The sequence below is a fragment of the Lagopus leucura genome, unplaced genomic scaffold (genome assembly GCF_019238085.1).
Source record: "Lagopus leucura isolate 7727_CA_CO unplaced genomic scaffold, USGS_WTPT01 Super-Scaffold_100026, whole genome shotgun sequence".
Lineage (NCBI taxonomy): Eukaryota > Metazoa > Chordata > Aves > Galliformes > Phasianidae > Lagopus > Lagopus leucura.
In genome coordinates this window covers 242,600-263,516 of record NW_024962277.1, presented here as the reverse complement: position 1 = coordinate 263,516, position 20,917 = coordinate 242,600, and the positions used below count along the sequence as shown (strand labels likewise).

The 20,917-nt window shown below is 46.5% G+C and overlaps 1 protein-coding gene across 4 annotated transcripts in view; it reads left to right on the top strand.

The window, feature by feature from the left end:
* PLXNB1 (plexin B1) overlaps window positions 1–20,917 on the top strand; it is a 67,921-nt gene that overhangs the window by 39,295 nt on the left and 7,709 nt on the right. For all 4 annotated transcript variants that reach the window (XM_042880209.1, XM_042880207.1, XM_042880208.1 and 1 more), the window contains 24 exons: window positions 472–604; window positions 1,274–1,430; window positions 4,275–4,383; window positions 4,472–4,580; window positions 4,721–5,578; window positions 5,968–6,093; window positions 6,864–6,986; window positions 7,837–7,930; window positions 8,188–8,354; window positions 9,390–9,541; window positions 11,408–11,513; window positions 13,013–13,149; window positions 13,370–13,546; window positions 13,748–13,916; window positions 14,955–15,197; window positions 15,661–15,837; window positions 16,138–16,286; window positions 16,410–16,510; window positions 17,311–17,528; window positions 17,725–17,903; window positions 18,632–18,698; window positions 19,266–19,412; window positions 19,882–20,059; window positions 20,598–20,701. In XM_042880209.1, coding sequence (XP_042736143.1) covers window positions 472–604; window positions 1,274–1,430; window positions 4,275–4,383; window positions 4,472–4,580; window positions 4,721–5,578; window positions 5,968–6,093; window positions 6,864–6,986; window positions 7,837–7,930; window positions 8,188–8,354; window positions 9,390–9,541; window positions 11,408–11,513; window positions 13,013–13,149; window positions 13,370–13,546; window positions 13,748–13,916; window positions 14,955–15,197; window positions 15,661–15,837; window positions 16,138–16,286; window positions 16,410–16,510; window positions 17,311–17,528; window positions 17,725–17,903; window positions 18,632–18,698; window positions 19,266–19,412; window positions 19,882–20,059; window positions 20,598–20,701 — 4,180 coding nt within the window. The remainder of the gene's footprint in view (window positions 1–471; window positions 605–1,273; window positions 1,431–4,274; window positions 4,384–4,471; window positions 4,581–4,720; window positions 5,579–5,967; window positions 6,094–6,863; window positions 6,987–7,836; window positions 7,931–8,187; window positions 8,355–9,389; window positions 9,542–11,407; window positions 11,514–13,012; window positions 13,150–13,369; window positions 13,547–13,747; window positions 13,917–14,954; window positions 15,198–15,660; window positions 15,838–16,137; window positions 16,287–16,409; window positions 16,511–17,310; window positions 17,529–17,724; window positions 17,904–18,631; window positions 18,699–19,265; window positions 19,413–19,881; window positions 20,060–20,597; window positions 20,702–20,917) is intronic.

The window sequence follows — 20,917 nt, the reverse complement described above, 5'->3', positions numbered from 1 at the left end:
GCACAGTATTGTCTTTCAGTTGCTTTCTGGATCTTTGGTCACTCACAGTGTTCCTGTCCAGAGGACTTCAGCCAGGTTTTAGGCTGACTGCAGCTCAAACTGCCCCTCTACAAATTTCTTCACTTCTTCTGGTGTCTCTGTTGTACTTGGTGCTTTTTTACTTCTTGCTCCCCTTCTGATATTGCTTCACAAGAAATGGTTTGTCCCAGCATGTCTATCTGCTTGCTGGCTGTGTCCATGTGAAATGCCCTGGGACCTGGTTTATGGCCCTTGAAGCCGTAACTGGCAGCTGGTTACGGCTCATCCTTTGCTATGGATGGTGGTGAGAGGATGGGACTTCATGGCTCGTTTAGCAGCTTCTCTGAGAATCTAGCAGGGGTTTCAGACAGCCAGCATGGGTTTGGGGGTTGGATGTGTGCCCTGCTAGGGCTGTGCAGATCTCTGCTAGGGCTTTCTGCTGTTTCTCTGCAGGTGCAGCCGTCGCTCGGAGTGCTTGAGGTCTGGATTGAGTGAGCAGTGGCTCTGGAGCTTCAACTCTACACAGCAGTGTCTCTCTGTCCAGTCACTAACTCCAGCCAATATCAGCCGAGAGGAAAAGAGAAATGTGAGCAATGATGATTCTCTCTGATAATCTTCAAGCACATAGAAAGAGTCCCCTGCAAAATTGTAAGGGCCCACAAGTCTTTCTGGTGCTTTCAAGCATGTCTGCCTCACATGAGGAATTTAAGTTGGCAGTCCCAGGAAATATAATTGTTTTTCCTATAAATCTGAATGTCCTTGTCTCTTAAAAGAAAGTTACTAGGTATTCTGGAGTATTTGATGGCTGCTTGGGTGAGGATCTTCCTTGGCTTGATATCTGTTACGTGCTTCTGTCTGTGAGTTCAGAGTGTTTCTGACTCTTCTGATATTCTCTAGGAAGATCTAAAAGGAGCTACCTAAATATAAGGCTTCAATCTGGCACCAGAGACCTGGCAGAAAAGTTGATGTATGGCAGTGTTTTAAAGTCTGTTAGGGCATGACTAGAATCTGTCCTCTGCTAAAGACTTGAGCAAAGGGGGGAAATTGCCCTTTCCTTGGTGGGTGCCAAGTTCAGTGGGCGAATGGCAGGAGATGATGGGTGAAGCAGCCAGCCCGAAAAGATAGAAAAATGGATGTGTGTGTAGATAACTGCCTTATGGGGCTCTTGCTTTGAAAAAGTAGAACCAGAATATTAGATGAACTAGAAGAATGTTTTGGAGAACGGAGTATTTACTGTATGCTATTGAATTGGCAGATATTCCTGGCTATCTCAGACTTACCTTCTCTGCATGAGGAAGAATTTTACTCATGTTACTTTCAAGATTATGAAAGCTCAGCAGTTCTGACAGAGTCAGGAATCATGTGTCCTTCACCAGATCCCAACCAAACACCAGCCTTGCCAGCAGGAGCAGGTCAGTGAAATGCTTTAAATGGGGCATGATAAGCTCAGATAGCATTGTCAAGAGAAAGTACATTTTGGGTCCGAGTGCCAGGATTCGCAGCGATGGATGTGCATGGTCTGTCAGCAGGTGTTCATTTCATTCTGTCATAATGTCTGTTTGCTTGCTACTTGTGTGTCACGCACATCCTGTGCTATTCTGGGCTGTTGCCAGATTCCAGTGCCAAATTCTGGTGGTTGGAAAGGAGCTCCCCTTTGAAGGGTTTTGTGACAATCTGAATATGATCTGAAATGCAGTCTGGAGTGGTAGCTGGTTTGGCAGCATTTGTCATAAATCTGGAGAGAGCTGACTTAAACGCTGCTGCTTTTTCTTTCTTTTTCTTAGCAAGCAAAGTTTGATTATAAATAAATAAAAAATAAAATAATAAAAAAAAAAAAGTAAACCTTTTCAAAATCCACACATGAATGGAAGAAGAAAATACCTGTAAGAAAAGTGAAGAAGGGACCTACAGCCATTAAAAAAAGATTAGAAATGAATCTGCAATGCAGCAAAACCTCAGAAAATACAGTCAGGCTGTTACTATAAACAGCAATGTCTAAGTATTGCTAATTGGCCACTCCAAAGCACCTAGAAGGCTCTCTGCCTGTGGCCTGTGTATTGGATGTTCCCCAGCCTGTTGGTGTGAGCTCTGATGAGCTGCTCTCTTCAGAGAACTTGTTCAGCTGAAGTAAATAAAGCAGGTGCTGGCTGGGAAGCAGTCCACACAAATCACCTAACTGTCATGTACCTGCACAGCTGTCTGGTAGGTCTGAAACCGTCTCCGTGGTCGTAACATGACAGCAGAACCAAGCCAGCTCTGTTGTTCAGACACCTTGATTTTTTGGTACTTGTCTGCTGGCTTTCATGCTGCGTGGAATAAACCAACCAGGTGTCCTTTTGAGTCAGGCACAGAGAGAGGCTTTGTGCCCTGTTACTGCAGGCAAACTGAACGGGATTGGTTTTGCCATTTAGATAGCAAACATTGACCTGAATTTAAACTGTGAAGGTCATAAAGGTAAATCCACAGTCTAGTTTTCACTATTCTACACTTCAGATCCTTTTAGCAGCTCCTTTATAAGCCAATCTTGCTTTTACTTCAACAATTAAGTGTTTTACCTACATTATTTTCATCTTGCTTCTTTGAAGCAGCCTGCTTCTATTTTCTAACCTGAGCTTATCCGACAAGAACCATCCAGGAATCTTATCTGTGTTGTCCTTCTGCTTCTGTAGGAGCTCTTTCAGTCAGTGAACTATGGCCAAGTGCTCCTAGAAGGGTTTTGCTGTGTTAACTGTGCCAACCTTCTCTTCGTATTTGTTGTTACTTAGGTTTTCTCTCTTCTTCACTGTATTTGCAGCCCTTCTTTGTGCTATTTTTATACTCTGCTAAGAGTAATTTGAAGTTGGTAATCAGAACTATACAATTTTCTAAATGAGATGTCATTAGAGCCTCGTACACTGGTATTTTCCTATTCTTACTAAAAAGCTTTTCCCAGCTTGCTAAAATATTTTCCTCTTTTCAGCTTTACTGTAGAGGTTGCATACGGCTCATCTGTGACTGCTGACGAGTTACATGTAGGTAGCAAGATCTCTTAATTTGCAAGTGCTCAACCTTGTCTTCTCTGCTGTTGAACAGCACCATTGGCAGTCATGGAAAATAATTGGAGAAAAGAATATTAATAAATACAGCATCAGTCCTGAAATCCTGAGAGGTGTTGGCCCTTCCAGCACTGCCAGATGCAGTCACCTCTGTAACAGCGATAGGAGCTGGCAGCACTGCGGTGACTCCTGCCTTCAGCAGCATGTGATACCATATTTTTTCTTACTGCTGGTTTTTTGTGACACCTCATCGCCTGTTTTACTGGTGTCGTGTCTCTCTTGTCACCCTGTTAGGAATCCAGTTCAAGCCTGAGGGATCCTCTGTCAGACAGGACAGCTACTTCGTTGTCTTCCAGACTTTTGCAAATGAATGTATTTTTATATGCAAAAACAAGTCTGAATTCTCTTAGAGGAAGGATAGGCAACCTTCTTGTTACTTATTTTTGTAACAAATTATCTTGGACAAATGGCAGCTCCTGGAGTTGGGCAGAGCATGCAATATGTTTCCATTAGTTAGAAATCTAATGTTCAGTTCTAAGGTTGAGGGCATTTGTTTGAAATAAGGTTAATTGGCATTTTTGTAACTGCCATATGCAAAACATCTCCCTCAGGTTCATGCTCTCAGAGATAGTTAGCTATGACCATTCCTGCAGTTATTTGATCTATTACAAAGCAATGATAATTCTTTTCCCGAAGAGAAAAGCTGTCCTGAAGCTTGTAGTTAACATGAGACATAGGTTTAAAACAGATGAGTCTTTGGTCATTGCAGGTGAGTTTACAGGTCTTGTGAACTCCTTCACTGACTCACCTCTCAGTCTGGCCATAAAAACAAAGATCTCGAGGTGATAACTGCATGTGAAGCACATGTTGGTTCCAAGGGTTGGGTTTTCCTTTGGATCACAAATGACGACAATCATCTTTGAGCCTGGAATGTCACCTCTTCACGTCACACAGAGGTGACAGTGGAGGTACAGCAAATCTAGAGCGATCTTCAGTCATCTTCCTTCCCCTGGGCTGGCAAGAGCTGTCATAAACAACCCCAATAAACTTGTCCAACCTGTTCTTAGTGTCCATAGGATAATCTAGTGATGGAGATGCTAGCAGCATGGAAGGGAATCTGTCTCCAGGTTTGACAAGTGTCTTCTGTAGAGCATGCTGTGTCTTTTAACAGTGGCACTCTGAGTGGCACCACTTCTAAGAAATTTTTATTTTCACTTTCAGATCATGTCACCATAAAGCTTGTAGTGCGTTTCCATGACATCTTCATTGCTTCTGTGGACTTCTCTTTCTATGATTGTGCTGCAGTGGCCCTGCTATGGAAATCAGCACCGTGAGCACCTGCTTTTTCTTGTCTGTGGTTCTAGGGAGGGTGGCTGCCCTGGATCAGCATAGAAACTACTTTTCTATCACTGTTCCAGGTGCCAGAAGTGTGTGAGCAGTCCCTGGGGATGCAACTGGTGCGTCCAGCAGCACCTCTGCACCCACAAAGCAGCCTGTGAAGAAGGAACCATTATCTACAATGAAAGGGTGCGTCTCCTACTCAGTCCTTCAGTGGTGAAGCTTCCTCTTCTGCACATAGCTGTGGGGACTGTATGGAGTGGTTTTGTGCTTGGGTTTTATTCTGTGTTATTACTTTTCTCTTACCCTGCCATATTGTTTTTCTTTAGGCCCAGATCCCAACTTCAAGTGTGTTCCCTTCTTCAGCAGCTCCCCTCACTAAGTCCTCTACCGTAGCCCCAACGGTGGCCGTAAAACCCATCACTCCCCCTGTGCATGCAGTATCAAGCACTGTGCCCCCCACAGAGCCCAACCACATCACATTCTCTGCTGCCTCCAATTCAATGACTGAGTCTACAGAAATCATTAGCAACCCGTACTCAACACTTTCAGCTGAAGCAGCATCTCTCCAGGCCATCACAGAACATCCCCTGCCACCACCAGCAGACAAACCTGCTGTCACTCTGCCAGGCACAGCTTCTCCTGCTGCATCTATTTTCACCAGCCCAGGCAAAAATGTGGATCATGCAGCCTTGCCAACCATAGGGCCCTCCACTGCCCAGGAGCCGTGGCACACTGAGCCACCTACCACTGTAGCAGCTTCTCCTCTGTTCACATCTTCTCCAGCAGTGACACCTTCCCCTCATGTCACCAGTTTCAGGTGGCCTCTGAGTTCTTTTCCTACCACGGAGGCCCTGACATCTGCCATCCCATCTCCCCAAACCCCTGGCCAGATGCTAGAGGACCCTTCTGCCTCTAATGACTCTCCTGCCATGCTGGGAACTGAAATACCTGCATCAGATCCTCCACCATCAGCTCCCCAAGATTCGCTGCTGGGGGAGGACACGGAGCTCCAGGACACAGAGGATTGGATGGATTTGCTGCAGGCTGAAAACGACACATCTCCCTTCTCTGCTTCTACTCTTTTATCGGGTGATGGTGATTCTTCAGAGAGGGATGTCCCTGACTTACCCAGGATCCTCCACCCTGACCTTGACTATCAGTATGATGCCCCTGGATTCTGGGAGGTAAGCTGCAGAATCTGCTTTTACAGTTTAAGCTGTACTTATTGGAAAGTTTGATGGGATTTGCTGGTCTGATGTTTCAGCATGTAGAAGTTGTGCTTTCTGAGAAAGTAGGTGACCACTGTAATGTGTGGGATGAGAAGTGGCAATCTGAAGTTCCCAGGCCTTGTAGAAATGCTGCTGATCTGAAGGTGGCAGCTGCTGTGATGTCCAGGATATTCACAGCTTTCTGCTGTTCACTACTTCAGGCTTGTGCATCGCTTTCTTGTAACTCCCACAGATGTTTCTTTGTCCAGACAGGCTTTGCTTCTCTGTTGGCCTATTGTTTCTTTGATTTCCTGTATGAGAGGTGTGGAAATCTCGTTCTCTAAAGATGCTGTGTTTATTTCCAGAATGAAGAGCTTAGTTGGGGTCCTGGTGCATGTCCCTGTGTGCAAGGAATCCAGGGATCTTCACTGTTTCCAGTCAATGTGGCGAGGAAGATAACCCTGCTTGGAAAGAACTTCCACCTTTACCAGGTAGTTAGCTGCTATTTCACATTAGCATTGAGAAACCATACCAGTGCAGAGCACTGTTTGGGCAACCAATCCACTGGACTGCTAAAAATAATTGTCTAAGAAAGCTGTGGCTCTGCTGAGGTTTTTCCTGTGTTCTAGCAAAAAAACAGCTAGAGGAGTGCCTGACTACTGTGAATAAGCAATTTTGTACTTGGGTTTCTTCCCGGGTAGGAGGGCAAGCAGAAAAAGGGAAACCACAGGTGTGCACCAACCTGCTGGGGGTCTGAAAGTATTTGCATTAAGTTGCACCTGTGCTGCAGTGCAGATGGCAGTTCTTGGAATAACTTTCTGCTGAATCTCTGCTAGCTGTTTCTGTCTCCATACACAAAATACAGATCATCTGTTCTCCTTCCTTTCTGGACTGGTAATGCTGATGTGGCTATTCCTGTTGTACCTGAAGCTTCCATGGTGGGGAAAACCGGCCCTGGAAAGCTTCATTCCCAGGGTGTGCCTCTGATTAAGGGGAAAAAAAAAGTTTGCTTCTTAAGATGGAATACGGCTTTGGCAACCCTTTACAAACATCTACTTCAGAACACAGCCCACAGACTAATTGTTGGTTTGTATGTTAAACTTGACTTCACTCAGAGGAGCTGAGCTAGTTACAGATACTTATCCTCCTTTTTTTTGACAAGGCATGCATAAGCAATTTGAGGAAAGGCTTATGGGAGAGAGAAGAATACACTTAGTATTTCCAAGATGCACTAATCTTTGTGCTCTGCCTTTGTTTCCAGGACCAGCAGTGGGACTATGAGTGTGTCCTGAATTTGGAAGGGAAGATGATGATGATGGATGCTTATGTGGAAGGGGATGAAGCAAACCAGTCCCTGTGTTACATCACCTGCCAGCTGAACCAGGTGAGGGACTTGTGATGGCATTTCACACTGGTACTAACTTTATTCACCTTGTTCATCCAACTGGCTGGGAGGTGAGGTTTCTGAGGAGAAAAGCACGTTTTGCTAAAATATTTGTGGAGTGTTTAACGCCGTAGAGATCTTGTCTGGGGTGCTGCGTCCTGGTGGCACCGGCATTTCAGGCTGCAGAAGGATTGTGTGGTCTGAGCCACGAGATCTGTTGCTGTGTTTGACGTGGCACAAAACGGTGCTGTGTCAGTCGCTGCTCATTGCAACCTGCTGCTTCTGCTATAGCTGGAACTGCTGCTTAGCACAGTTTGCAGATCATGACTGCTGTGGCAATGGTTCTTTTGTGTGGGTTTGATGTAGGGCAAGGTTTACAGGCAGAGGTGATGTTCTTACTTTGCAACCTTGCATAGTCAAAAGAAAAGGAACAACATTAGCTTTTGAGCACACAGGCCCTGCAGACCAATCACAATCCTACATCCCAAAATTGCAGAAGTGCCAGCTTGAACAATTTCCCGAGCCGGTGGCTTGTAATTAGAAATCAGACATTTAGGGATGCAGTTAGGAAGTTAGACAAGTATTGCCATGAGCACACGCTTGTTTGCAGTGTTCTCCATGGTGAACCAACGTCTGTTTCTCTTTTTAGAGCTAAGTGGTGACTGAGTGAGCCAGTAAGGACAAGCCCATGCTGCCATCGCCCGAGCTAATGCTCCTTTGGCTGCATTCATAGAAGCTCCTTATAGGCTGTGCATGATGAATGCTACTTTTTTTGTTTTTTCCAACCTGTTCAGCTAGTGTGTTTGTGCCTCCATGAGGTCCTTTACCTTGATGGTTTCTGTCTTTGCAGTACAGCTACACAGCACCTCAACTGGAATTCAATGCTGTGGTGTTTGTGCAGAGGCGGCAGCAGCTTCGAGTGGACAGTGCTGCAGATCTTCACGGTAGGAATGCAACACTTCTCCAAGGGACAGCATAAGGAATGGAAGGGGAATCGAGAAATCCTCAGCTTTTTTATGTGTAGATATTTGGAATCTGTAGTGATCCCATCTCAGGGCAACTGAAGAAAACATACAGCCTGATTTTCATCAGTTTTCACAGAGCAGAGAGGTGGAGGGGGTGCTGTGTAGGACACCAAATTGCTGAGTTATTCTATGCCTCAGGGGCTGTTTTCACATGCTTCTGGATGTTTCTCTTCCAGTGACTTTCTACAACTGCTCCGTGGGACACACTGACTGTAGCCGCTGCCAAACAGCCGACTCAAAGTACAACTGTGTGTGGTGTGGTGGTGACAAGCCCAGCTGTATCTTCAGGGGCTCCTGCAAGGAAGAGATAGAAGACTTGTGTCCAGCACCTCTCATTCACTCTGTGAGTAACCACCTACTCACTAGTATGTGGCATTCTCCAGTTGAAACCGGAGGTCTGTGAGCTCAGAGTGCAAACAGTGTAGTTCAGTTGTATGTTGGCACATTGGAGAGTACGTTGATCCTATTCCACTGTAATTCCTCGGTGATGTGAGGATGCTAGACTTGTGCTGAGCTTTTGTTGTACTGAGAGAGAACATTGGGGAATGATGTATTTGTATCTCATGTGAGCTGAAACTGATGTTCCAAAAGAAGCATAACCATTTAAAAGCTCGGAAAGGATCTGCAGATTGGATCCTCCAACTGTTCTGAGCCAGACTCTGAAACAGGTTGGCCCAACTGAGCCTGGGGTAAAGGAGGGCAAACACTCATGATAGTGGCACAGTGAGGATGTGAAAGGTGAGACAGGTTACTGGGATTAATTATTTTTGTTTGTTTATTTTAAGTGTTTCTTGCTAACTACCACATGACAGGTGTCTGTAGCCATGTGTCCCTTTGCTTGTCAGCTTGTCCTCCCTCCAGTGGCACACAGTGTCCATGTGCTGCATCTTGTCTTAGTTCATCTTGGATGCTGCTCAGGGACAGAGCTTTGAAGTTTGTGCAGCATGTGATTCATTGTCTTACTGATGCTGAGGGTAATGAGGGGTAATGGTGCTTGCTGCTTCAATACAAGTAACACGTACCAGCTTGTGCATTCCCATTATTCAGTAGAGATGCTCTACAGAGTGGTCAGCATGTTGCTGAGGTCAGGCAGAGTAGTCCTTGCCTATAGAAGTCCACAGTGGATTAATACCCTCTGGGGAATGCTGGCAATGGTGAGGAATAGAAAAGAAGGCTCTGACCATGATACTCTTTATGATCTCTCTTCTGAGGATGCGGCCTGGTACTAGTCCTGGTTACCAAAGTGAATCCATAGCGGTGACTGGAGCAGGCAGTTGGTACTGGGGCAGTCGTGAAGAGCTCTGTGCTGTAGATCAGGTGCCAGACTGAGGAGGTCTGAGATAATGTGACATTTACACGTGTGCGGGTGTCTTTGCAGGTGTACCCCCTGTCTGGACCAGTGGAAGGTGGCACTAGAATCACCATCACTGGCTCAAACCTCGGGCAGAAACATCAAGACATTGCAGACACTGTCACTGTTGCAGGAATTCCCTGTGCCGTAGATGCTCAAGAGTATGAGATCTCTAGCAGGTAGAGTATCTGCAAACCTCTTCCCAGAGGCAGGCGTTGGCTTTTCCCTTGGCTGCCGACACCAGGCTGAGATTTTGTTGCCTTTTCTGTAGCAAGTATGGAGCCTTGCCCATTCCCTAGGGAGTGCCTCTGAGTGCAGTTGCCTTCTGATTAGTTTCTCCCCAGGCAGTGACCTTGGAGCGATAACTTGGTGTACAAGGCAATGACCAAACAGTGCTGCCATGTACCCAGCACGCTGCTGGGGCCTTGTGGGTTAGCATGCTCAGGGAGTCTCAGGCTCAGAGCCACTCAGTTTCATGCGTGTGTTCCCAGTCACAGCTTTATTTCAATAAAGCAAAGGATGTGGCTTTTGTAAGTGTCACTGCTAGGGAAATTTCATATTAACACATGGCAAGGATGAGAATGTGTGACTGGAGGTACAGCACAGCTTGTTGCCCTCTGCTTGAGTGAGCATGTCCTTAGACTGTTATTTTTCACTTGCTGGCTAATCAACCTCCCAAAAACAAATGCAGTGAAAGGATCCTCTTAGCCTGGGACCGACAGGGGAGTCTTGTGGGCACTGTGCCACACTTCTGGTTAGCAGTGCCTAGCAGTTACACAGAACCTGTGAAAGTACTGGCTAGGAGGAGGCTGAGAAGGGGAAAGAGATGTTGTGCTGAATCCAGCTTATGTCAGTAATAAAGGTAACTGAGTAGCTGGTGTGCCTGGTCAAGGAAGGGCTGTATAACAGGAAAATATAGTCAGGTTTGAGAGATGTGACTTGAGGCAATTAGGAAACAGGGAGAAGGAGAGAAGAATATTTTCAGGGCAGGTAAGTGGGAGCCTTGGACAAGGGAGGGAAAGGAGCCAAGCAACCAGCAGGAGATGAGGAGAGAAGAGCAGAGCAATTGTGAGTAACCTCTCATCAGAGCTATCACAAGCCCATTTTTCCATCTCGTGGTATCTGTAGCACCCTTCCCCCAGGGAGTCAGGTAAGTTCCTGCTGGGAAGTGGCCTGCTATGTTGAGCAGTGTTGTCTGTGCTCTTTGTTTGTCTGGATCCATCTGCTTTCTGTTTTCATCCTAGAATTAGAGCATAATCTTCCTGGGGTAGCACTGTCTTTGTTCTGTCTGTCACCTGGCATCACAGGTGGTTGGCTTGAAACTGACTCCCTGCACTGCCTAGCTTCAAATTCCTGAGCCTTTTTGGTTGGGGGCATATAGCTGTGTATATGGAACTCACTCCTGAGCAAGGCACCAACAAAATTAATGTGTAAGGAAGCTGGCAAAAGTCTGCTGCAGAACTGAGTTTTTCTGTAGGTAAATCGGTGCCATAACATGGGACTCCTTGCTACTCTCTTTGAAGTATGACCTGATTTTTCACCATATCAGTTTCTCCCATGCCAAATTACAATGGAGGGACTGGAAAGAATGAAGGGGTGCATATCAAGGGAGCTGGCAGGTGCTAGAGGCTGCTGGCTGAAGAGCAGTGCCAGCTGGACCTCTTGTCTTGACTTTTGTTCTGCATCAGGCACAGTGCTGATGTGTGGATTGACCACTGCTAGCCCAGCGTCACTCCGGAACTCACTGTTTGGATCAGCTCTGGTCTGTAGTGGAGTTCTTTGCCTCTCTGTGCAACTGCTACAGTGAGCTTCATCCCTTCTGTCCCGCTGTCAGATAGAGTGGCTCATCTGAATGGCCACCTGCTTTACCTGCCACCCCTGAACCAGCTCGTAAAGGAGTTTCTCCATGTGCAGTTGTGTGTTCTGAGCACGTGATAAGGCTGCAAGAGAAGGGAGCTGAGGTTGCCAGGTGGTTTTAGAACATGGCACAGTGGGTACAGCTCATCCTTCCCATGCTGTGACACTGTTCTTGGATTGTCCTGCAGCATCGTGTGCGTCACCGGTGGGAGCTGGACAGAGAGATTTGGGCACATTGTGGTGGAAGTGCCTGGAGGAGGACGTGGAGTCTCCGAGCATATTTTCACCTATCAGGTAATACAGCTATCACTTCTTTGATGCCTCTCTCTGTTCTTTCAGTACTTCTGCTGTACAGGAGCTTAAGACACCCTCAGAAACTTGATGCTGGTGTTCTTTTTTCTGATTTATTTGCTGTTTGTGTTCTGTGGGGTGTTTTTTTCCCTATTGCTAAGATGATAAGAACAGCTCTGGTGAATTGTACTGAGCTATCTTTCTGATTTGCAGATTTTTGTTTGTGACTTTGTTAGGACCTTGTTAGGACTTGTGACTTTTTCTTAATCTGAAAACTAAGAACTTGAACAGTCTTTGCTTCTGACCTTCAGCAGCTGGCAGTGAGTCTGGAATCACTGTGCATTGCATGGATAGGTTTCCTTTATTTTTAAACACCTTTCTGATAAGTTGTTGATATCTTAAACACGGCGACTATGGAATATTTAAGTAAGATACAATGCTCACTTTTCAACCTTGCTGTACAACTATGAATTAATTGTATGTGACTGGTTGCATGTCTCCATTTCCCTTGGGAGGAGGAAAGAGATGCCTGAAAAGTTTTGGGCTGTTACACTTTTGGCCATATGCTTTGTGTATTGGATTATATTTGTTGTTGTTCTTCGGTTTCCTGATGACCATTTTTAGGCAAGGTGATGGGAGCTGCGTTCTGTATTGAAGATATGAGTGCAACAGCTATTTGTACTGTGTCATAAAGATTCCCTTATTATATTCAATCCATTTCCCAGGAATTGATAATGCTTGATGTGTTTTTTATTGAGATCTGTGCTTTGCAGGCAATGGAATTCTTATAGGCACTTCTTATGAGCATTAGCTATTTGAAAGCTCACACCTGGGCTGCTTTACTGTTGTTGTCTCCCAGCTCCTTCTCATTTAGTCTATCTCACTTTTCATTTATTAGTAGTGAACTACTTGTCTCAGTCTGTTGCCAGGCCCCCTGAATGTTTGTGCACCACGTCTGTGGGACTGAGTTTTTGTTGCTGTGAATAATTTTATCAAATTTCCTTTCTCCTTCCCAGGTGACCCAACAACATGTTTAACTGCACAGGTCTTAACACAGATTCTTAGGGCTCCCTGCTGGTAATCTCCTCATCTGCTAGACAAACAGACAGTTTATTTGCTACCTTATGTTCCTATCTTGAGTTCTTAATCCAGTTACTGATCTGAACAATCCCTTTGAACTGTTGATCCTAGGGTTTGTGTGTGAGGCTTATGGCTTTGCTATTTGCAGCACTGATCTGCCTTTTGCATTTTGTGGAAAAATAAGTCCCTAGCTCACGTTTCTTGCTGGTGTGGTTGGTCCCCTCCCTCTGCTGCTACCACTCCACAGTAAAAGGAGGTGCAGGACGCTAGGCTGTGATTAGGAACTATAGCTTGTATTTTCTGAGTGCTGGAGATCCCTGTTGCTTTCTTTCCTTGCCTTATTTTGGGAGGTCCTTGTCATTCAAGCACTCAAGTTCTCTCTTTTATTCATTTATTTTTTTTCTTTCCCTTTTTCCTTCCAGAACCCAGAGCTGAAATCCATAGTTCCAACTCAGGGCCCCAAAGCAGGAGGAACCTGCCTTACACTGCTGGGCTCAAAGCTGCTAACTGGACATCCTAATGAGATCAGTGTCCTGCTCGGAGACCTCCCTTGCCACATGTAAGATCAGACCTGCCAACCTGCTGGCTGTGCGCTGCCCCAACTCTGCCCTAGAGCCCTGCAGGGCTGTCAGCATTAGACTTAGAACCTTTCATCATTAAACTTAGGAAGATGGGGGAAGAGGTTCACAGGCTGTCGGTAAGGAGCAAGGCACTGTATTATAAAACCTGTCACTTCAGTGGCTCTATGAATCCCTTGTTCTCTTTTTTATCTCTCCAAGCCTCTCTGAGATGACAGAGGATCAGTTGGCATGCCAGACAAGTCCCAGCAATGTGTCTACAGAACTCCCAGTCACTATCAAATACGGAGACCAGGAGCGGAGGCTGGAAGGTTCCCTCTTCAGATATACTCTAGATCCCAATATCACTTTTGCAGAGCCACCCAAAAGCTTTCTCAGGTACAGAGACAGTGCTTGCACCTTCCTCAGGGCTCTGTGCTGTGGTAGGCAGGTACTGCAGCACTGCTGGCATGTTTGTTGTGTGGCACACTGGAGTGATGCCAGGCCTGTAGGAGTGGGCATAAGCAGAGGAGTGGGAACATGGGCAAGACAGAGCTAGCAGTTAATAGGTGTGTGAGATGAGCTGCTTTTCTCTTCCAGTGGGGGGAGAGTACTCAGAGTTCATGGATACAACTTGGATGTTGTACAGAGCCCCAAGATTCGAGTTACAGTTTCTCCCTCTGAACGCCGGCGCCGAGGCCTGGGGAGATGGCGCAGAATCATCGCAGACACCGAGTGCCCCAAGGATGCTGTGTGCAGCATCCAGCAGGTAACAGGCAGAGGGCTCGGTGGGGCTGTGGGTGTGTGAGGGCTGGTGTGCTGCATTGCAGGGGTGGATTTCTGTCAATGGGGCATCTGGACCCGTTGCTCTGCTTGTGTCCTACCGACTAAGTCTTGGCCAAAGCCATGTCTGCCAGGTTAAGTGCTTTCACAAACACTGACATGAATTGGATCTACTTTTGCTTAGGGATGTTCAACATTTTTCTGCTCTCCAGCTGCCTGTCTTGAGATTGTAACTGTGGAGGTATTGATCTGACCATCAAGACAGCACATCTTGCAGCAGAATTGAGAATATTTGGTAGCCAAAGTACAAGCGTTTGTATTCATAGTGCAAACAATAGAGGGCTTCCTGTACATAAACTTGGAAGTCTTGCTGAGGTATAATCATCTGACATTTCATCTGGCATTCCAAGATACATGGTGAGGATGATGCTTTTCATGTTCTTACATGTATATGAAAGCTTCTCAAACCATGAAGGATGCTTTTTTTCCATACTAAATCCCTTTCGGGTTTTTATTGCACAGATCTGGAGCTCAACGTGTGCCCAGTGGACATGCACTAGTAAAAGCTGTTTCTCCAGTATTTTTTGTGACTCTGAATTCCTATGGGGGAAGGGAAAAAAAATGACTCTAGTGCTTTCACCACATGTTGAAAATGTATGTAACCCAACACAGGACACTTCTTTCACAGAAACATTCAGGTTATTAAGTCTGCCATGTGTTAGAGATCTTTGATCTAAAGCTGATGCTACTTCAGAATTTACTGCTGGGGGAATGGCAGAGCTAATTTCCACTGTTAAGAATTTGGTACTTGCAGCAAAACCAGTGCTCAGAAAACTGTCTTCAGAGGAACCAGGGAATTCCTCAGATCTTGTATTTTCCTCTCTACAATTAGCAGTTTCTCTGGCATTGCTCCAGATAAAAGGAGCACAGATTGGCCCCAGATTGCTCAGGGCTGGGAAGTATTGCAGAGCTGCAGGAGAAGTGTTAGTGGTTTCCCCACTGACATTTTTATCTTTGCTTTTAGTTTGAAGAACCATGTCTTGTTAACTCCTCCTACCTGATCCTGTGCAAAACTCCAGCCATTAACCTGCTACTGCGGAGTGTCCACATCAAGCTGGAATTTATTCTGGATAATCTGAGCTTTGATTTCAACTCATTGCATCCCATGCCCTTCTCTTACGAAGTCAACCCCATCCTCAAGCCGCTGAATGCTGAAGATCCTGCCAAGCCCTATCGTCACAAGCCTGGAAGTGTGATTTCTGTGGAGGTAACACAAGAAATAACATACGCTGTACAAAATTGTTGATAACCTTAGACTGTTTTAAATTGGTGTCGTGCAGCATCCAGTGTTTTAAAGCATTTGACAGGCTTGCAGCCCGTAGCAGCACATCTATTTCAGCCCCTGAGAAATGCCACCTAATAAGAAGGGAAAAGGACTGCACCAAAAAAATCCTCTTGAGCCCATATGGATTCGTAGGGCTCATAGAAAGTTCCATACTCTTATTTTTAGTCTCAATGTAAAGTAACACTATTCATGTGTGAGATACTGGTATGAAAAAAAGCCTACACCTGCCAAACCCAAAGCTGCCAACCTTTTCATGTCACCTTAGGAGTGAAAAGAAAGGGCTCCTGTCATCCTGCGGTGCTGGTCTCCGTCGTCGTCTCTGGAACCACAGATAATGGAGATGGTTTTTAGTCCCATCTGATGTTCTGTTCTATTTCTGTTCCAGGGGGAAAATCTAGATCTGGCCATTTCCAAGGATGAAGTTATGGCCATGATTGGGGAAGGAATCTGTGTGGTGAAGACATTAACGAGGAACCATCTGTACTGCGAGCCTCCCTCTGAGCAGCCGGCTCCACGGCACCGCACAAAGCGGGAGGGCACTGATCTGCTCCCGGAGTTCACGGTAGGGAATCAGCAAGAAGGCATGTTTGTAGTAGATGCACAAGCAGGATGTGGTGCTAGGAGCAGTGGGACAGGGAGAAGAAAGGCAGAAGCCCTCGTGGCAAGGAGCCGTTCTTGTTCTTAACTCTACCTGTAAGTGCCAAACACTGCCTGAAAATACATGGAGCAGAATTCAGAAGTTGTGCTGTGGGACGTAGCCTTACAGGAGAGCTTTAGACCACCTGTAATCATGATGGAGAAGCCATTTCTTTGCTTTTCAGTGCTGCACCGAGCTTATATCACAGCTATGCTTTCTTTACAGGTGCAGATGGGAAACCTGAACTTCCTCCTGGGCAGAGTGCAGTACGACACAGAAAGCCAGCTCACCTTTCCGCTGGAGGCACAGATTGGTCTGGGTGTTGGTGCATCCTTCGTGGCACTGATTGTTCTGGTCATTGTCTTCATATACAGGTGAGAGGCTGTGCACTGTATGGGAGCTCCAGTTGCCCTGGAGTCCTTGGCAGCAACACAACAGCTGGTAAAGGACAGTCCCTGGGCTAAGATCACTGGGAACCATTCTGCTGCTTATTACAGGAGGAAGAGTAAACAGGCTCTGAGGGATTACAAGAAAGTTCAAATCCAGCTGGAAAATCTAGAAACAAGTGTTCGGGACAGATGCAAAAAGGAATTCACAGGTCAGTCACAGAGCTCCTATGTTTCTGCAGATTTGGGGAAGTTTGAAGAATCACAATGAGCCCTACTGCTTTTTTGTAGCTGCATATTTGTTTGGGTAACTCAGGACAGGCTATAGCTTACATCCTATGCCAGTGCATTGAAACATGGCCAAATGTCTTATTTAATGTTTCTTTTTAATTCAGAGCACAGTGATCTGTAAAGACCCCTATGATTCTCCAGTTCATCCTCCAGACTCAGATGAGGAGCTAAAGGTCAGGACAGCGCACTTGGAGGGATCTGAAGGGCAGCTGGTCCAGTCTGTGTGTAGAGCAGGTTAAATTACACCCCATACATATCCTGAGTCTGCAAACCTTGAACTTCAGCTGCTTTCAGCGGTGAGCCCTTGTGTGGGGCATCTACAGCTCTAGAACTGTGCAGGCAGCTCAGACTGTAATCTGCAACTAATGTGGGAAGGCAGGGAGGTGCAGGAAAGTTCTAGTACTTTGTATATAGTTAATGCCTATGACCACAGATCAGTGCCAAACTGTGGCTTCCTCTTTATAAAACAGCAAACCAGCCCCTACCTGTAAAAGCGAATAATCACCAAATTCACTTTCTGGTTCCTCATGCAGTTCTCCCAGTGCCTAGTCTAGTGATAGATGTTCTAGTAATGGGACCCTAGTGTGACTCTTCTGATAGGAAACGTGCTTCATCTTCCCAGCATTCTCATCCTGCTGGCTCTAATTCCTGCCTAGACTCACTCTGTACTGTCACTTGTGTGATAATGGGGATAAAATCACAGGCGTTTCCTTTCCCCCAGACCTGATGACTGAGATGATGGACCTCACAAGTGACCTTGTGGGCACAGGCATCCCCTTCCTGGACTACAAGTCCTATGCAGAGCGCATTTTCTTTCCGGGCCACCGTGAGTCACCACTGCAAAGGGACCTGGACATCCCTGAGTGCCGTCGGCAAACTGTGGAGCAGGGCTTGGTCCAGCTTTCCAACCTGCTCAATAGCAAACTCTTCCTCACCAAGGTAACGTGCCTCTCTGTGCTGCAGCATGCTGTGGGATCGGGGTCGTGTTGCTGTTAACTGGTGGCAGGAAGCAGGCAGCGCTCAGTGAAGTTCATTCCTGTGCAGTCCCCTGTGCAGCACCCCTGCTTTCAAGAGCCAGTCGTTGTGGCTGCCTTGTTTGCAGTGGATTCACACGCTGGTTTGTCTCTCCCACCAGTTCATCCACACTCTGGAAATCCAGCGCACTTTCTCCCCAAGAGACCGGGCCTATGTGGCATCACTGCTTACTGTGTCGCTGCATGGGAAGCTGGAATACTTCACTGACATCCTCAAAACACTCCTGAATGACCTTGTGGAGCAGTACGTGGCCAAGAACCCAAAGCTGATGTTGCGGAGGTGAGCCAGGCAGATGTGAGATGTGGCCCCACCTGAGGGGACAGAGCTTTTCTGTCCAGATAGCAGACTTTGAAACTGCTGTGGGTAAGATAACATTATGGTACGAGCTGCAGTTGTAGAACCAATATGTGTCCAGGCAACACATGACAGAAATGATGGTAGCCCTCACCCCAGCCAGCAGCTGGCAGGAAGGAAAAAAGATGAGAGAAGAAGCTGGCATTGCCCACCCCAGATTCCTGTTCTTTTGCAGCTGCTGCATGTTAGTTCTCTTCTTGAGTTCAAGTACTGGGACTGCCAAGTCTGCCAGTATCACTTGCTGTGTAGAGGTCCCTAGACTCACAATCGTGCCATGTTTGGAAACTAAATTGAAGTATCTCCTGTGTTCAGATCCCCATTAGCCTCCTGTCCAGTGCATCCTTCTGATCTGAACAAATTTATTTTGTTTGAGACCTGCTGGAGGCTGTCCTCTCTCCCCTCCTTGTCTGTCTCACTTCAATTCTGTCATTTGGTGCCTCCTTCAGGCTGAAAAGTGCCTCAAATTAGAACTGGGATCAAAAGGATTTAACCTGAATGGTCCCTAAAGTAATTTATTCTTTCTCCCTCTTTTTTTGATCGTTTATCATTGTTTAGCATTCTCTTTTCTCAGAAAGGATGATCTTTATCTCCAGTTCCATCCTTGCTGTGCAGTATATTCATGTGACCAACCCCATGCTCTCTGTCTTTTTCAGGACAGAAACAGTGGTAGAGAAGCTGTTAACCAACTGGATGTCCATCTGCCTGTATGCATTTGTGAGGGTGAGTTCTTTGTGCCCTTCTGGAGTAAAAGGGCCAAGAGATGAGAGACAGTCACAGCTTTGCTCTTCTCTCACTGTTAGCTGAAATAATGCCAGAGACATCCTGTGTTTCAGAAGTTACTGGGGAAGACGGATGCATTAATGCCACTCCACATTTCAGGATGCCTTGTTAGATCGTGGCGAGAGCTCAGTGTAGCTCCTGTATCATCACAGCGTAAGGCACACTGGCCATAGGCTGCTCTGTGTGTGGGGAGGATGCCCCTGATTTAATTACTCTCCTGGGAGAGAGTGGCGAGGAGTGTCCTTCTGATTAGCGGCATGGAGACAGAGCCATGCCTTGGTCTTACGTGTCCAGCTGGTCCTTAGCCCCTACATGTTCCTTGTGCTTGGAGTGGGAGCTGTTGGCAGAGACTTTCTTTGCCTGCAGTGGTAGCTGCTGTATCTCCTGGTATCCTCTGATCCACTGCTCTTCTCTCTACTTGGGAGTCTGTGATTCCAGGCTGTTGGGTTCTGCTGGGGGAACCAAGGTGAATTCCTGACAGGTGAAACTCTGTCCCTTCTGTGCCAGGACTCTGTAGGAGAGCCACTTTACATGCTGTTTCGAGGAATCAAGCACCAGGTGGACAAGGGGCCTGTCGACTGGGTGACAGGGAAAGCCAAATACACCCTGAATGACAACCGCCTTCTGAGGGAGGACCTGGAGTATCGCACTCTGGTAAGCACCAAATCTTTTGTTCCCTGTGGCCCTCTGGGGTGACAAGGCTCAGAGTCTGTCCTCATCAAGATAGAAGTACAGTATCCTGCCGCTGTCTCCTGGCAGCCAGGTTTCTCCCAGCAGCATAGTGTTGTAGCTGAGTGCGAGCTCTCCTAAATGGGGCACTTCTACCCTAGCTGATAGGAGTTCCCATCTCAGTAATGTGGTGTATGAGCCACTCTCTGTGTCTGGAAATAAGGGGATAAAATTGCTGATGGCAATGGTGGAAGCCTCTCCCCAGCACAGTTAAACTGGCTTCCAGCTCTCAGAGCAAGGCCAGGAACATGGCTTTCAATGATATGTGCCATTTTCGTTTCTGAAACTTCTTCAGTGGAAGGAATAGACGTTAACTTGCTTTAATGGCAGAAGTCAAAAGTGTAGATGTGTTGGATGTGTCAGAATAGCTGTGACCTTTTCTTCTGTTCCACAGACTTTAAATGCTTTAACACAAGCAGGAGTTGCTACAGGAGGGGCAGAGGACTCCCAGGGGATTTCTGCTAAAGTGCTAGACTGTGACACCATAACACAAGTGAAGGAGAAAATCCTAGATCAGATTTATAAAGGGATGCCGTACTGTCATCGACCAGACCCAGACACCCTGGATCTCGGTGAGCAGAACTCCTTGGTGCCAAAACTTAATGAGGACGTTAAAAAGTGGTTGTTTCTGCACAGCACCCACATCTGCATGAAGTTTGTTGCTCTCTGCTGAGCTTGCAGAGTTCCTGACCGGTGGCCTTGTACTTTTGCTGGACCCAGCATGGCATGTCATAGGAAAGGCTATAAATGTAAGAGGCAGGGGTGGGAAAGAAGCAACTGAAGTCCAGCCCCTTCCATTTTGTGATGCTTAGGGTTCTTTGCCAGATCTGGACCATGGCAGTGGCTTGAGAAAGAGGATATGGGGGGCGGGGGATGGACAGAGGATGTGTATGGGATGAGAAGACTTTTGAGTGTAAAGATGCTGTAGTCCTAAGCCAGCTCTTGCTGCCAGTGGAGTCAGTGGTAACGTTTAAATAATGTCTGTCAGAGAGGATTTTCTCTTTTCTGTCTTCAAGTTCCACTAGCTCAGGCTGGAGTGCAGAAGACTTTCAGAGATGCCTCAGCTTAACTGTTTTTTTCCTTCCATGTCCTGTGTTTTAATGGCTGTAGAGTGGAGATCAGGGCTGGCAGGTCATCTGATACTGTCTGATGAGGATGTGACATCTGTTGTTCAAGGAACTTGGAAACGCCTGAACACTCTTCAGCACTACAAGGTCAGAACTGACTCTACTATTGCTTCATCTGCCCTTTCCTCTTTTGCACACTGTTGTACCCCATTTATGACTGTGACTGTACTGTAAAAGTAGTACAGCTTTCATTGCAGTGGCATATTCAGATGGAGTCAGTACTGTGTCCTGAACTGTAACTTCTCAACCACCATAGTCCTCTCCCTAGCCTGCACTTGAGACCTGGACAGGTCTGGAGCTTGA